Source organism: Carassius auratus, chromosome 1 (assembly GCF_003368295.1).
Source record: "Carassius auratus strain Wakin chromosome 1, ASM336829v1, whole genome shotgun sequence".
Classification (NCBI taxonomy): Eukaryota; Metazoa; Chordata; class Actinopteri; order Cypriniformes; family Cyprinidae; genus Carassius; species Carassius auratus.
Genome location: NC_039243.1, coordinates 5022899 through 5037760, shown reverse-complemented (window position 1 = coordinate 5037760; position 14862 = coordinate 5022899). Strand labels below are relative to the sequence as shown.

Genomic DNA, 14862 nt, shown 5'->3' with positions numbered 1-14862 from the left:
AATACTGTAGCTATACATCTAGAGCAGTGGTTTTCAAACCAGTCCTGCAAGCACCCCTAGCACCTCACATTTTGTATGTCTCCCTATATCTATGGAGTCAAAATAATGCCTTATATATACGCAAAAAAATTGCGATTTGCAAAATTAAAAAATTTAAGTATCCAAAATTTGCTTTTTGCAAACAAAAATAAAGAATTGCAAAACATAAATGAAACAGCGCGAAAGCAATGATTTTGCAATACATATTTTCCATGGTCATATCTATTAATTTATCTGCAACGCTGCTTTTATTTTGCGTGTCAATCTAGTTAGAGCTTGCGATATCGTTTTACCTTTGCGCTTCATTTTCCTGCACGTCTCTCTTTGTGGCACTGTTTTGACATGGGGGTGGAGTCAAGGGAGGGGGGCGTGTACGTACAACATGCCTCCCTGGAAGTGACGTCATCAGCCCGAGACGCAGCTCACTGATCCAGGTCCTGTCAAGATGAGCGAGACTTTCGAGTGGATCTTTTCTTTTTATTCAAAAGCATTAAAACATTATTGTTTTCGTTTAATTAACAAATGTATGTGTATTAGGAGTGTTTGCTCAAGTTAAGGAAGTTTATTTCTCTCAATGTGCACACTTTTTTTTAGCCTTAAAAAGTGTATTGTTTCATTTGGTTAACTGCAAGTGTTTGTTTAAAATCTCTTAACTTGTGGAGGATGCCAGCGCACAGAAGCGTTCTTTGATCACATTAGTTCAGAGGAAAACGCAGCCTTGAAGAGTTTTGTAAATAATAGCCTATACTGTAAAAAGCCCGACATGCCAATAAAGCTTTGATTATGCTATGTGACATGAATTATTACTGGAAGTGCACTTCAGAGGATGAATTTAACAATAACTATATAAATATCCTAACCCTATAATAAAACATATTAGAATTATAAATGAATAATTGTGAAAACACTCATTTATCACAGAACGTTAATTAGGTAAGCAATACACAAATTGAAAGGGGAAGTAAGCATAACAATAAATATAAAAATATAGCACTAATTAATATAATATTATTATCAATTATATACGGTTAGCCTATATGAATCAATGAATAAATGAATGATGCATTTATATAGTGATTTATTGTGTATTGTTGTCCACCCAAAGCACTGTACAATCATGTGTGTCTCTCTTCAACCACCAGCAGTGTGCAGTATCCACTTGGATATACTATATATACCGTATTTTCCCGACTATAAGTTGCACTTTTTTTTCATAGTTTGGCTGGTCCTGCGACTTACAGTCAGGTGCGACTTGTTTATCAAAATTAATTTGACATGAACCAAGAGAAAACATTACTATCTCCAGCCGAGAGAGGGAGATGGTAATGTTTTCTCTTGGTTCTTGGTTCTAAATAAATATGATTTATAGTCAAGTGCGATTTATTTATTTTTCCTCGTCATGACGTAATTTTGGACTGATGCGACTTATACTTAGGTGCGATTTATAGTCCGAAAAATAATAATAGCCTTATATGAACATATATTACATAAAAAGACACGATCAATGGACTGTGGGATGGATAAAAAATATTTTATTAATCTCTGATAATCTCAGGTTGCTCTGGTCACCCTGGTTTGTTTATTCATTAAACTCGTGGCCACAACATTATCACGTTCTCAAGAATCAATCTCGTGGCCACGACAAAACTAAACCAAAAAGACTCAACAGACAAAAACTTATCTTGCACTGACAGTCATTTATTAATTTATGCCAGTAGTTATGTATGTTACAAAACGCAATTTCTTTGCGTATATATAAGGCGTTATTTTAACTCCATACTATATCTGACACACCGATTGTAGGTCTTGCAGTCTCTACTAATGAGCTGATGAGTTAAAACAGGTGTGACAGATGAGAGAGACTAGCTCCAGGTGTGATAGATGAGGGACCGGTTTGAAAAGCACTGATCTAGAGCTTCATCGTGGACATTTACATAAAGATGCAGAGGAGGAGTCTGACAATCTGACAGATATAAAGAGTGTTTGTGGCAGACTGAAGAACACAAATGGTGAGTTATTGCTTTATTCTTCACAGACTATTCAGACATTTTATACAGCTTTTAGAAAACCGAAACATGGCATGTAATAGGAAATGTTCCAATTATTTTCATCTAGATAAAACTGATCTCTGCTGTGATCTACTGAGGAGAGATTGAGAAGATGGCAGTAAGTTCATCAATAACTCTAGATTCTTAGAGATGTTTTCAGTGTGATGTTCATCTCTTTCTCTCTGTCTCTGTAGATGTTGGTGTTTTTAGCAGCTCTTCTCTCTGCTGTTCTTATGAGCAGATGCACTCAGAATATAAACATTCCAGTCGACTGTTCTGACATTTATAAATCAAGACAAACAGTCAGTGGGATTTACTCCATCTATCCAGCAGGAGACATTCCCGTCTCGGTTTACTGTGAGATGATCTCCGGTGGGAAAGCTGAAGACAACGGAGCATGGACGGTATGAATGTGACTCTAGATCATCAAACACACATCAGCACATTCATTATGAATCATATCTTCTATATAAACCCATCACAGGTGTTTCAGAGGAGAATGGACGGCACTGTGAATTTCTATCGGCCATGGGATCAGTACAAGAGAGGATTTGGGAATGAGGAGGGAGAATACTGGCTGGGTAAGATCTCAGTGTGTGTGTGTGTGTGTGTGTGTGTGTGTGTGTGTGGATGTTCATGTCCAGTGTTTAGTTGAACGTGTTCTCTGTGTGTATGATCAGGGCTGGAGAACATGTACCAGCTGACACGTAAGAACAAGTACATGCTGAGAGTGGATCTGGAGGACTTCACCGGGAGGAAAGGTTTCGCTCTGTACTCGTCCTTTTCTGTGGGTCGTGAAACCCAAGGGTACAAACTACATGTTTCAGGATTCACTGATGGAGGAGCAGGTAGGACACTTTCATTCACATTATCAATCACACTCCGAGGAGTAAATGTGCTCCTGATGTCCTTAGTCATGCTGTTCCTCTCTGCAGGAGACTCTATGACCATCCATGATGGACAGAAGTTCACCACCTTTGACAAAGACCAAGACTCCTATGAAACAAACTGTGCCAAACTGTTTCTTGGGGCGTTTTGGTACAATAAGTGTCACTATGCAAACCCCAATGGTGTGTATTTATGGGGAGATGATCCCACCCTTTTCGCTGTTGGAAATGTTTGGTACACATGGAAGAATAATTATTCTGTTGGTATGAAATCCATCAGCATGAAGATCAGACGTGTCTCTTAGACATTTGAAGAAACCATACAATGTTTCTCAGAAATAAACAATACAATCAAATGAAGTTTTAAGGGTTTCTTTTCCTCTGTAACTTAAATCCGTTGTGTTGGGTAACCTAATCAATTTTTTTTTTTCTTTTTTTTTTATGTAAATGAACATGTACTGTTCTTAACCTGGACATCCCCATTTATGACAAAAGTCCACATTTTTACATGGTTTGTATCTTGTTTAAAAACCTAGACTGTTCCTCGGTGTTTCAGGTAGCAATATGAAGCCAGGCCACAGCAGTTGAGCATGTCACAGATAATTTAACTTTTTTTTTTTTTTTTTTTTTTTTTTTTTTTTTTTTTTTTTAAACCATACAGCTGGTGCTCCTCCCCCTGCTTCTCTTCTAACTCTCACCCCTACCTACTTATCCCAAATCGTGCTAGTCTCCTCTAGTGGCCTCAGTAAGCCTAATATTGAATAACTACACATCTCCCCCTTTATGTAACCAATTTCATTTACAAGTTACTCGAACCGTAGATAACTTCAGTGCGAACACCGAATCTTTCACCATATTACAACAAAGTTCCTTAGAAATTAACCAAGTGTGACTACACCCAATAAATTTACAACATAGCAGTATATTCAATCTCCATCTTCAATTTATTTGCCTACATACAGTAATTCAAACCAACCACTGGGACAAGGTTAAGTGTGAAGAATGCCACAGTCGTCGATCCACCAATATGTACGCGTTTGGACTTACTTATTCTTTATTTCCACAGGCTGTGTGAACATTGGGAAAAAACATTGGTTTCTGAGCACACATTCAATCCGCTCTGAAGAATGGCCATTTGTACACAGTCCTTAAGAAACTTTATTAGCTGCCTTTCTTTCCACTGTTGAGCTTAAACTGGGCGTGCTAGTGCGTGCCAGGGCCAGTCGCATTTCCAATCAATCAATCAATCACCTTTATTTATATAGTGCTTTAAACAAAATACATTGCGCCAAAGCACTGAATAACATTCATTTGGAAAACAGTGTCTCAATAATGCAAAATGATAGTTAAAGGCAGTTCATCATTGAATTCAGTTATGTCATCTCTGTTCAGTTGAAATAGTGTCTGTTTTAATTTGCAATCAAGTCAATGATATCGCTGTAGATGAAGTGATCCCAACTAAGCAAGCCAGAGGCGACAGCGGCAAGGAACCGAAACTCCATCGGTGACAGAATGGAGAAAAAAACCTTGGGAGAAACCAGGCTCAGTTGGGGTCAGTTCTCCTCTGACCAGACGAAACCAGTAGTTCAATTCCAGACTGCAGCAAAGTCAGATTGTGCAGAAGAATCATCTGTTTCCTGTGGTCTTGTCCTGGTGCTCCTCTGAGACAAGGTCTTTACAGGGGATCTGTATCTGGGGCTCTAGTTGTCCTGGTCTCCGCTGTCTTTCAGGGATGTAGAGATCCTTTCTAGGTGCTGATCCACCATCTGGTCTGGATACGTACTGGATCCGGGTGACTGCAGTGACCCTCTGATCTGGACACAGACTGGATCTGGTGGCCACGGTGACCTCGGAACAAGAGAGAAACAGACAAATATTAGCGTAGATGCCATTCTTCTAATGATGTAGAAAGTACGGTGTTATGTGAAGTGTTCCGGTTCCAGTTTACCTAATTAATGCAGCCTAAAAATCCTTTAACGGATTTGGATATTAAAAGCATATTAGTATGTTATGTGTATGCCAGGTTAAAGAGATGGGTCTTTAATCTAGATTTAAACTGCAAGAGTGTGTCTGCCTCCCGAACAATGTTAGGTAGGTTATTCCAGAGTTTAGGCGCCAAATAGGAAAAGGATCTGCCGCCCGCAGTTGATTTTGATATTCTAGGTATTATCAAATTGCCTGAGTTTTGAGAACGTAGCGGACGTAGAGGAGTATAATGTAAAAGGAGCTCATTCAAATACTGAGGTGCTAAACCATTCAGGGCTTTATAAGTAATAAGCAATATTTTAAAATCTATACGATGTTTGATAGGGAGCCAGTGCAGTGTGGACATTTCCACTGTCACTTCTGGGGCCTGATTGTTCCCCGTTGGGTCTTCCTCGGGGCCAACGGCCAGGGTTTTTTGGCCCGATGAAAACCTTGGGCCAAAGCAGGCCAGCTGAGGCTAGAGGAGTGGTTATGAACAAAGGCGGAGTTTCTCCACGTCTGGGGAGCATCAGCGCTGCGGATCATTTCAGAGAGATAACAGCTTTAACACCAGCATTAAAGACTTTTTAAAATAAGTTGAGCGCAAAACTCACTCTTAGTCAGCAGCGAGTGTTTGAAATAACTTGATCCAATGTGGATTATAATCACTAAACAAGGCAGAAATATTTGTAAGTGATGTAAAAGACTGTGCACGCTAAACATTAATGTTACCATAGTAAACATAGTAAATGCAACCAGGAGAAATCAGACATCAGCTTCTTATTCTTTATCACAATTGTGTATTTATTTAGTAACATATTTTATCTGTCGTAAGTCTCATCTCGAGAGTTTAGCCCCGCATAGCATATGTCATAAACATATAATAATGATTTTTGCTCGGGAGATCCCACCCGATAGTAGCCCCAAGTTTACTACCGGGCTTGCTCTTTTACCGGGCAAGAGAATAGAAAATGCCCAGAGCCAACGCAGTATAATCAGAGTCCACGGGACCTCCGCCTCTCTCTCTCCTCCCGGGACAGCCAAGCTTTTTACATGAATTATGAGCTTATAGAATTGGGATCCTAATTTGTCGGTCATCACCGATGTGATGTTGAGAGTGACTGCCTGAAAATGAACTCCTTTTCACAAACTGAACATACAAATAAACACATAACAAATAACATAATAGTCATATTAAGTAGAAACAATAAGTGCTCTCTATATATTCAAAGTTCAAATAGAGACATTTTTCAAGCAAGATGCAGATCTATAGACAACTACAAAACCTGTTATAGCCTACATCTAATAACAGTCTAGATATGTTATGAAGCCTAACTTGCGAGCATCAGGGAATCTGTCTCAAAATGCGGGGTATTAAAACTGCTTTTAAATACGCGTACATATTTGATTTAATGATCACGTGATCACTCGGCGGTGCTGAGGGTACATTATACATTACAAGACATTAATTTTGACAGACACTCTACAACGAATCCTCCTTTGATGTTTCTTATCGGCCAATGAGCGTCATTTTTGTTTGTGTTGAACAGAAAAAAGTCAAATAATAAAAACAATTCCACACAGGCTAAACTGTACATACTAAACATACACAGCAACAGATCTGTGCATGTAGTGGTGATTTCACTAGACTAAAGCACACTGGTCCCCTGTTAGATGGTGAAGTGTGACGCCTGATCGGCTGACCTTACATTTAACAATAATTCACATTCTCACCATCTCTGAATGCTATGGCAAGGATGATAATATAATGTTACAATATATGTTGATTGTAACATTGATTTAGAAATTTAGCCAATTGAATATTTTCAAAGTCAACATGAAATTTTCAAGAAATGTCAAAGCAACCAAAGAGATGTCGCAGTTTACCATTTAACAGGGGACCTAAGTGTTCAGATCAACATTAGCACTATCTATCTATCTATCTATCTATCTATCTATCTATCTATCTATCTATCTATCTATTTAAAAAATGCAAAAATTGGCCTCCAAGATCAAAACGGTCCCCAGTTAGATGGTGAAGTATGATGTGATCTGTTTGGTTGCCTTTACATTTAACAAATTACATTTATTTATTTCTTTATTTCTTTATTTCTAAATATAATGGCAATGTTGATAATACCCTAAACAAATGGAGCCTCTGAAAAATGTCAGTGTTAAACAGGAAGAGGTGATTCATCCTAACGGGCGTCACACGTCACCATCTAACTGGGGACCAAACTCATTTTATCCAACACATGCACTCTTTACTGTCAGAAGTATTGACATGCAATTGTTACCTTAAATAGCTCTTCATTTTACTTCATTTTTGCTATCCTCAAATTAACTATAGTGCCTTGCTTGTTTTGTCTTAATATTTTTTGGTTTGACTGAAACAAATATATATATATATATATATATATATATATATATATATATATATATATATATATCTGTGTGATTGCATTCATATATTGAGAAGTGCATTTGTATTAGTGTCAAGCCCAGAAAATATCTGCACGTCATACTAATTTATTAAACATTTTGGATTTCTATCAGAATATTTCTTCAATGGAGATATAGTGTGAATGTTTCAAAGTTTAGAGTTGCATTTAAATACAGTTAGATTGTAAAGAAACACTTGGTACAATTGCCCTAATGTTTGAACACACAGTTGCATTGCAGTCTATGGAGGTCCTCTGTTGGATAGGTAGATGTCACTCAGGTCCCCACTTGGCATGTTTTTAAAAAAAATAAAAATGCATTTTTTCAGCTATATTATGAAAAAAGACCTCAAATGAAAATGTTGTATGTAATTTTTGTTTCTTAAAAATGACCAGAAACACTGGTCCCCTCCTGGTCAGTGTAGAGCGATAGTCCCCTCTTAGTAACATAGACGTGTATGAGTGTGTGTGTGTGTGTGTGATGCTGTATATAGAGGACCAGGGCTGTCCTTATGGCAGAACAATGGAACAGAAGCTCCTCCCATTTCTGGTTTTCCATTATTGACTGTGTTTTCCGCCTGAACTTCAGTTAAACCACACCCAGTTCTGTTAAGCATCACTTTTATATCACATGATCCAGTAAATGAAAGTACACACAGATAAGATACTGTCTCTAATCCAGTGGTTCAAACAGTTTCTGGAGTCTGGTGTTTCTCTGATTGGACACTGAGCTCAGGTCCAGTTCAGGAAGAGTCTGGACGGATCCAGGAGCCAGGATCAGTTCAGGAACCTGCTCTGAAACGAGTCGCCCTCCCCAGCATCTGCTTCAGTGTTTGTCAGACAGTGAGCGAGTCTTTCAGCTCATCTGTGATTCTCCAACAGCAAACAGAAGGGTTATATCACCGTTTTCAGAGAGGTATGATCTCATTTTCTTTCTATTGCACTTGTGAAAGAAATATTTGGGTTACACATATACAGTATAAACACGCTACTTTGCATTACTATTTGCTCACAGTGTTTAAATGAATCTGTTGGTCACTGCAAAACAGAGCTGCTCTCTTTCTCTACCAAAATGCTGGTGTAGTGAAGTTGTGTGAGCTCACAAAATTGACAGTATTTTAAACAAGACTTTTTATGACACTATCACCTCGAACAAGGAAGGAGGAAGAGAAAATGAATGAAAGAGAAGCAGATTAATTGGTATAGAAATGAATTCTGTAATGGAGGGTTTTTCTCGTTACACCAGTTCTTTCCTACATTACAGTGGTCTCGTTTTCTAGGAAGCTTCAAGAATCTACAAATAATCTGGAGGTTTACAAGTACAGATGCCAAAGGAAACCATCTCAGCTTTTTAAATATACTCTTTAACTTTCATTTTAGTTTTGTAAAGAAACCTGTTAAACCAGACCTCATCATTTCCTCTGATTCTGATTGTGTAAGACTCTCAGACACAGATACTAAGCTAAAGTCAATCTCCTGAAACCTTTCAGCTGAAGTTTGCAGCAGATGATCTTACAGTGGTTGGACATGGGGATGTTTGGAATTACAAAAGATGTAGGAGTAAAAGTACAAGGGTGAAATGAGTTAAAATAATTCTAACTCAATATTTCCTGGCTATGAATAGTATTCTGCTTATTGCACATATAGCCACCATATAAAATGATCCTCATCTGTAACCACAAAACTCAATCCCATTACAGCTGAGGAATTATATAAAATGGAAAAGGAAAAATAAACAAATCCTTTTTGGCATCTGAAAGCTGCTTTCGTTCACATACATGACCCTGGAGCATAAAACTAGTCATAAGGGTCCAGTTTCCAAAACTGAGATGTATGCATGATCTGAAGCTGAATAAATCATCTCTCCATTGACGTCTGGTTTGTTCGGAGGACAATATTTGACTGGAATCTGAGGGAGCAAAAAAATCTAAATATTGAGAAAATCATCTTTAAAGTTGTTCAAATGAAGTTCTGAGCAATGCAAATTACTAATCAAACATTTGATTTTGATATATTTATGGTAGGAGATTTACTAAATTTCTTCATGGAACATGATCTTTACTTAATATCCAAATGATTTCAGGCTTAAAAGAAAAATCAATTCAATGCATTTTAGGCTATTGCTACAAATATACCCCAGAGACTCGAGACTCAATTATTGTCAGTTTTCAGCTGAATTCTGCTTGGGAAGTTTTCAAATCACTCAAGAACATATTCAACACATCCTTTAGTGATCTTTTATTTTAATAAATACCTGTACATTCATTTCTCTTCTGAAGGTGCAGGACCATGGTGGAAACATTAAATGAAGTAGTCCATCTGAGAGACTCTGGGTTCGGTCGACCCTGGCCCAGACACGGACTCAGACTCCTCTACTGGTTTGCCAATGAATGCATTTCTTTTGACAAAAAGAACAAAATGTTCTCTAAATGTCACCCAGCCGAGGGAGATTTTGGCTTTCACTATTTTGAGAACAGATACGACCAATATCTGAATAAACTTCTTCCAGACGAAAAGTTTCCTTATTATGTAGTTGGCAATCTAAATTCACCAGGATCTGAAGATCTTCCTGATTATGTCTCAGAAGACAAATATACTGACGAGCACGACAGCAACACGGATCGCATCATTGTCAGTCTCCACGGTGGGAAAAGGTTTCATCAGGTTTATGTGACTCAACACCAGGACCGATCGAACTACGATCCAGACGCCACTCACCGGATCTCCAGAGGCCTTCTCAAGATCATCAGGAGTATGAGTTTAGAGGACTTTCTGATGAAGATGGGTTATCATTCATACATACAGTATGTCCCACCAACGCCTGACATTAATGACAGACCTCAATCTCCAGACAGAGTCCGTCCTGATCTCACAGCGGTCAGTGTATCCTCCAGTGATTCCTCTGAGAGGGAGTCTCCTACGACACAGACCAGTGTGATCAGAATCCAGATAGATGATGATGACCCGCCGGCACAAAACCCCTCAGGGAACTTAACCTCAACAACGGGATTCTGTGAAAGATTCTGCACCATTCTTTAAAACAGATGTGCGTTCCAGGGATTTCGGTTGGACTCATTGGTGGACTTCATCTTTCAGAAGCAAATAGTGAACAGTAACATTATTGATGGGAATTTAAATGTAATCTTATTAGAACAGTGTATTTTCTGTATTTCTCTACACAGGTTTGCTTCACAGTCAAATGACATGATTTACAGTTCAGATACAGGTTTAGTCTAAAAAAGGATAAACATCAATAAATGTGACTTTATCGGCCATTATAAGGTAAGGTAAGGTAATCGAAACATGCAGCCCATATTTATCCAATGAAACCATATCAGTTTTATGTCTAATCATCACATTAAGCCTAACCCAAATGTAAGAACCCCCCCCCCTCCCCTTTTGTTATTATTTACATTTTTCTTATTTATGGCATTTAAGACTCTTTATTGCCTTGAATCTGATTCAAAAAGGATGCACAGAAACCCTCAGAGTTATTCAATCAGCCACAGAGTTATTCAGAGTTAAACAATACTTCTTGATGAACCAGTTTTGCTTTTTTAAGTGTGTGTTTAAAGCTGCTTTGGATTTTATTTGATGACTAGTTGTGCTGCATTGGGGCTTATCATTGTATATTTAATATGACTATTATTGTTATTACTGATGTGTAATTGAATTGTTATAATTGTTAGCAGTGTCAGATATTCAAATGTTTTGTTATTGTGCTGTTGAAACAAAACAAATCGCTGACAAACACTGCAGTTTGGTTATTAATTGGAAACCTTCTTCTTCTGAGTAGATGAAAATGCATACTACTAAATAATATTTTAGCCCAGACAACCCTGCATATGTGAAACGAACACAAATCACCTGTACAAAACAAATAAGAAATACTTTCCATGGCCCGGATAACGCTCACTCTTAGTGCGCTAAAAAGATTTAAAAGATAAATCTTACCAAGGATGTTTCTAAGTGTGTTCCCCGAAGTGTCCCTTAGGAAGCTCTTAGCACACTGCCTCTTACGTCTGACGTCACAAGAGCGCTGTCCAAAGTGAGGGTGCTGAATTAGTTGGCATCGATTGCTCAGGAATCGATTTTCCACTTCACGCAAAGGTGCATTACAGCGTTAAGAAAGACAACACATTCTATGCTAATGAAACATTCCTCAAATGATTCCAGTAATATTTATATTAATGTTGATTATGAAAGTGAGCATGCAGCATGAGTAAGATATGATACATCATGAGATGCACAATATGTCTGGAGACATGGGTAAAACATTTTGACCACTTCATTAAGTTTGTTTTGTAGTCTCTTTTTTTAAAAGATTTCCGTTTTGTATAAATTGTATCTTAATTGTGATCAATGTTTCATCAACCAATTGGCAGTATTTAATAAGTAAGAAGCAAATATATAGCAGACAATGTAATGATCACTTGCATTGATGTGAACTGGAGGACACCGAAACTCAGCTTGTGCCTCACAGATTTGAATTTTATTAATAAATAATGAAATGTCTCCTTGCTATTTTAGACACATTCAAATTGGATTTTTCCGGCCTCATTAAGGACTTCTCTGCCAGAGAATCAAGAAAGAAACAATCGAGATGAAAGAGACAACAGAAAGTGAAGAGAGTTGAAATGTGAAGGTATTCTGTTGCTTTGATGTTTATAGTTATATTTGTTTTTGGGGCTGAGGTGATAATAATATCTGCTTTTCTTTCCACTTACAGCTCTGTTTATGTTAGTTTTGGTTGTGCTGCCAGTGTTTATTGATCATAATTAAATGGCTGATTCTAAGCACTGGGCCTTGTTTGTATTTGTGGTTTGTTTGTAATGTTACATTTTTCATTTTACCTACATGGTGTGGTGGTAATTGTCTTACTGTTGCGGTCCACCACTTGAAGGAATGTAAAGAAAACACAGTAGTGTTGGCTGTCTAAATGTGTGTGTATGCCAGTTCACCGTACTTAAATGCATGTATGGCAATAAATAAAATAAAAAATTTGGCCTGACACAAAGAGCAGCCTAGAGGCCCCTGGCGACCTTAATCCGCCCCTGGTAGCAGCTATGGAATAACTGGAGATAGAAAATCTACTATAACAATTTTTATATATTTTAGTGATAATGTGATTCATTAGAATCATAAAAGTCAAATAAATGCAATTTTATCATGCAGCCCATTAGATGTCCTTTATCTGACACACATAAGAATGAATAATAAATAAATAAATAAATAAATAAATAAATAAATAAATCTCACTTGAAGTCAGAATTTCTTGATCCATCACTGAAGACAGAGGGGTTAACAGAAAACAGTGATTGGTCCGTTCAATCATCAAGCGACTGTGATTGGTCCATTGTCCGTCCACCTCGATTACAGTTTTTTTCAGTCGCTAACAAGCATTTGTCCAAGCAGTTGTCACATTTTCAAAACTCTAAACACAATTAGCACAGCATCTGTCTATTGTGGCCATACCATTCACACATTTCATGTCGTTTTCACACAATATGGAGTCATTGAACACATTTCCACAATGCTTACATTTTCTGAACAGACAAGCTATACCTCCCAACAAAATTCTGGATCGTTTTTGTAGTATTTACAAATGTTAACACACAACATCCCACAATAGCAAAAACAATGTTACAAACCTTAGATACAGTATAAAAACCTCTGCTTCTGCAATGATATCAGTTCAAAAACAATATATCTTAGCTGATTTATGTTGTGTAAATTGGGCCAACCACAGCTGATTCCAATCTGGCTTAGACTCAATGGCAGGGGTTATTTTTTTCTATTACATTGACACTTATACAATAAAAGGAGGACTTTGAAGAGTGATATTTTTGGAAACAGAAACAGAAAAAGAGTAAAACACTGTAATGTATGGACGAGGAAGAGTAAGAGCAAGGGGCCCAGGGAGAAGAGCAGGAGCAGTGAGAGGAGCAGGAGCAGTGAGAGGAGCAGTGAGAGATGCAGTGAGAGAAGCAGGAGCAGTGAGAGGAGCAGTGAGAGGAGCAGGAGCAGTGAGAGGAGCAGGAGCAGTGAGAGGAGCAGGAGCAGTGAGAGGAGCAGTGAGAGGAGCAGGAGCAGTGAGAGATGCAGTGAGAGGAGCAGGAGCAATGAGAGGAGCAGGAGCAGTGAGAGATGCAGTGAGAGGAGCAGGAGCAATGAGAGGAGCAGGAGCAGTGAGAGGTGCAGTGAGAGGAGCAGGAGCAGTGAGAGGTGCAGTGAGAGGAGCAGTGAGAGGAGCAGGAGCAGTGAGAGATGCAGTGAGAGGAGCAGGAGCAATGAGAGGAGCAGGAGCAATGAGAGGTGCAGTGAGAGGAGCAGGAGCAATGAGAGGAGCAGTGAGAGGAGCAGGAGCAGTGAGAGATGCAGTGAGAGAAGCAGGAGCAGTGAGAGGAGCAGTGAGAGGAGCAGGAGCAGTGAGAGGAGCAGTGAGTGGAGCAGGAGCAGTGAGAGGAGCAGGAGCAGTGAGAGGAGCAGTGAGAGGAGCAGGAGCAGTGAGAGGAGCAGGAGCAGTGAGAGGAGCAGTGAGAGGAGCAGGAGCAGTGAGAGGTGCAGGAGCAGTGAGAGGAGCAGTGAGAGGAGCAGTGAGAGGTGCAGGAGCAGTGAGAGGAGCAGTGAGAGGAGCAGGAGCAGTGAGAGGAGCAGGAGCAGTAAGAGGAGCAGGAGCAGTGAGAGGAGCAGGAGCAGTGAGAGGAGTAGTGAGAGGAGCAGGAGCAGTGAGAGGAGCAGTGAGAGGAGCAGGAGCAGTGAGAGGAACAGGAGCAGTGAGAGGAGCAGGAGCAGTGAGAGGAACAGGAGCAGTGAGAGGAACATGAGCAGTGAGAGGAGCAGGAGCAGTGAGAGGAGCAGTGAGAGGAGCAGAAGCAGTGAGAGGAGCAGTGAGAGGAGCAGGAGCAGTGAGAGGAGCAGTGAGAGGAGCAGTGAGAGGAGCAGGAGCAGTGAGAGGAACAGGAGCAGTAAGAGGAGCAGGAGCAGTGAGAGGTGCAGGAGCAGTGAGAGGAGCAGGAGCAGTGAGAGGAGCAGTGAGAGGAGCAGTGAGAGGTGCAGGAGCAGTGAGAGGAGCAGTGAGAGGTGCAGGAGCAGTGAGAGGAGCAGGAGCAGTGAGAGGAGCAGTGAGAGGTGCAGGAGCAGTGAGAGGAGCAGGAGCAGTGAGAGGAGCAGGAGCAGTGAGACGAGCAGTGAGAGGAGCAGGAGCAGTGAGAGGAGCAGGAGCAGTGAGGGGAGCAGGAGCAGTGAGAGGAGCAGGAGCAGTGAGACGAGCAGTGAGAGGAGCAGGAGCAGTGAGAGGAGCAGGAGCAGTGAGAGGAACAGGAGCAGTAAGAGGAGCAGGAGCAGTGAGAGGAGCAGTGAGAGGAGCAGTGAGAGGAGCAGGAGCAGTGAGAGGAGCAGTGAGAGGTGCAGGAGCAGTGAGAGGAGCAGTGAGAGGAGCAGTGAGAGGAGCAGGAGCAGTGAGAGGAACAGGAGCAGTGA

At 39.8% G+C, this 14862-nt stretch overlaps 3 protein-coding genes across 6 annotated transcripts in view; 2 read left to right on the top strand and 1 right to left on the bottom strand.

The window, feature by feature from the left end:
• The window catches only part of LOC113041008 (microfibril-associated glycoprotein 4-like), a 49510-nt gene extending 46176 nt beyond the window's left edge, over positions 1-3334 (top strand). Inside the window, exons 1-6 of one of the 2 annotated variants that reach the window (XM_026199297.1) lie at positions 1945-2048; positions 2155-2205; positions 2282-2491; positions 2572-2668; positions 2768-2935; positions 3023-3334. In XM_026199297.1, the coding sequence (XP_026055082.1) occupies positions 2200-2205; positions 2282-2491; positions 2572-2668; positions 2768-2935; positions 3023-3279 (738 nt within the window). In that variant the 5' untranslated portion in view covers positions 1945-2048; positions 2155-2199 and the 3' untranslated portion in view covers positions 3280-3334. Of the gene's footprint in view, positions 1-1944; positions 2049-2154; positions 2206-2281; positions 2492-2571; positions 2669-2767; positions 2936-3022 lie in introns of those variants that run through there. The other variant, XM_026199380.1, reaches the window with a different exon arrangement.
• Positions 1-14862, bottom strand: part of LOC113039050 (zinc finger protein 501-like) — an 847435-nt gene that overhangs the window by 59724 nt on the left and 772849 nt on the right. The window lies entirely within an intron of this gene.
• On the top strand, positions 8031-12543 carry LOC113040913 (uncharacterized). Of its 2 annotated transcripts, XR_003275329.1 has the most exons (3): positions 8031-8296; positions 11911-12025; positions 12110-12543. XR_003275329.1 is itself a non-coding variant. In XM_026199151.1 (2 exons), exon 2 carries the CDS (start codon positions 9670-9672, stop codon positions 10417-10419), a length of 750 nt encoding a protein of 249 aa, XP_026054936.1. In that variant the 5' UTR covers positions 8031-8296; positions 9660-9669; the 3' UTR covers positions 10420-11511. The 2 variants fall into 2 exon arrangements, 1 of the variants encoding a protein (XP_026054936.1); XM_026199151.1 differs by lacking the exons at positions 11911-12025; positions 12110-12543 and adding an exon at positions 9660-11511.

Coding starts and splice junctions, on each gene's coding strand:
- LOC113040913 (XM_026199151.1), top strand. CDS start 9,670: ATGGTGGAAACATTAAATGAAGTAGTCCATCTGAGAGACTCTGGGTTC.